Consider the following 1,892-nt stretch of genomic DNA (forward strand, 5'->3'; position numbering starts at 1 on the left):
TTTATGAATAGGAAGGGTTTGGAGGGATATGGGCCGGGTGCTGGCAGGTGGGACTAGATTGGGTTGGGATATCTGGTCCGCATGGATTGGTTGGACTGAAGGGTCTGTTTCCATGCTGCACACCTCTATAACTCTATGACTCTATCTCAGTCCGAAACGGCCTACTGTGTATCCTGAGACTGTAACACCTTGTTCTGCACACATCCCCTTCCCTCCCCAGCCTGGAGAAACAGTGTTCTTGCACCCAGTCTGTCCAGCCCTGTCAGAATGTTTCACGTCTTAGTGAGACTCCCCCTCATTTCCCCGTAAGGCTCAGTCAATCTGACTCCTCCTCACAAGGTCACCCTGTCATCCTCAGGATGGGGAGCCCTGGCTGCTGCCCTTTCGTGGTCAGTACATTGTGTTATTCATAAGGAGACAAACAACACGCACACAAGCGAAGCTCACCTCGTCCTTAGCCTGGAACAGGTACTCACTACCGTCGTTCATCCTGTCACAAAGAGAAGGAAACATAGTGAGAAAGTGCGAGGAATGGTTCACAATTAGTATGGAATAAAACTATTCCATGAAACACTTTACTGTCTGCCCTGCTGCTGTTCGCTGCCATCACTGCAGTTAATTGGAGCAGGGGGGGCATATTTACCCTCTCATTCAAATGTGTTTTCTTGAACGTTTTATATTCAACAATGAGGGAACCAATGAGTAAACACAAAATCGGACAGTATGTAGTAACAGAAGTGAAAATGCATTGTTGCAGACGATAATGGAACAGCCAAGCTGTGTCCATGTTATGTCAGTCCCGGCTAGCTGCTGAATGGATCTTCGCTCACCTTCACCAATCCACTGTGATTCTTTGAACCCCAGGGTGCTAGCAGCTGTACATGTTACAAAGACAATTTAAACTGAATCTTAGCAAACTCAGCTCCACTTCTCCATCACACTCACCGGACTTTAAAGACAAACTTCTTCTTCTTGTAATTGCTGGCGATTTCACAGGTCGACTCGCTCAGGGTGATGAGAGGCTCTCCGTTGTAGGTTACCCCTGATTTATATCCCTTGGCATCTTTATAAAAGCCCAAGTCTCCTTTGCTAACCACGCAGTATACATTAACCCAGGACCTGAAGGAACAGAGAAGGAGCAGGTCTTTAAATTGTTCGGAAAGAATGTCCCTAAGACACTGTCACTCAGGCAGGTCCAAGAAAAGTTAGCCTGGACGGCAAACATTCACAATGTTGGAAGACTGACTTAAAAATTATATTTCAAATACAGGAAACACATGTCAACCCAAACATGGACAAACACAAACACTCATACCGATGAACATACCGCATTAAACTGCACACCCCCTAACATTCTGCACTGAACTACACACCGATTAACATATTGCAAGAAAGTACACACCCACTAACGTACTGCACTAACAAAACACTCACTAATGCACTGCACTAACAAAACACCCATTAACGCACTGCACTAACCAACACCCCCACTAACGTACTGCACTAACAAAACATCCATTAACGCACTGCACTAACCAACACCCACTACCGCACTGTACTAATCAACACCCCCACTAACGCACTGCACTAACAAAACACCCATTAACGCACTGCACTAACCAACACCCACTAACGCGCTGCACAAACAAACACCCCACTAACACACTGCTCTAACCTACACAGTCGCGAACGTACTGCACTAACCAACACCCCCACTAACGCACTGCTCTAACCTACACACTCGCTAACACACTGCACGAACCAAACACCCACTAATGCACTGCTCTAACCTACACACCCGCTCACGCACAGCTCTAATTGACACACTCATTAACGCACTGCTCTAATCTACACATCCACTAACGCACTGCTCTAACCTACACACCCGCTAA

The 1,892-nt window shown here is 46.6% G+C and overlaps 1 protein-coding gene across 1 annotated transcript in view; it reads right to left on the reverse strand.

Moving 5' to 3' along the window:
• Positions 1-1,892, reverse strand: part of LOC122542711 (spectrin beta chain, non-erythrocytic 4-like) — a 216,701-nt gene that overhangs the window by 4,785 nt on the left and 210,024 nt on the right. Inside the window, exons 31-32 of the mRNA XM_043680691.1 lie at positions 946-1,119; positions 448-490 (exon numbers count right to left, since the gene is read on the reverse strand). Of these exons, the coding sequence (XP_043536626.1) occupies positions 448-490; positions 946-1,119 (217 nt within the window). The remainder of the gene's footprint in view (positions 1-447; positions 491-945; positions 1,120-1,892) is intronic.

The sequence above is a fragment of the Chiloscyllium plagiosum genome, chromosome 41, assembly GCF_004010195.1.
Source record: "Chiloscyllium plagiosum isolate BGI_BamShark_2017 chromosome 41, ASM401019v2, whole genome shotgun sequence".
Lineage (NCBI taxonomy): Eukaryota > Metazoa > Chordata > Chondrichthyes > Orectolobiformes > Hemiscylliidae > Chiloscyllium > Chiloscyllium plagiosum.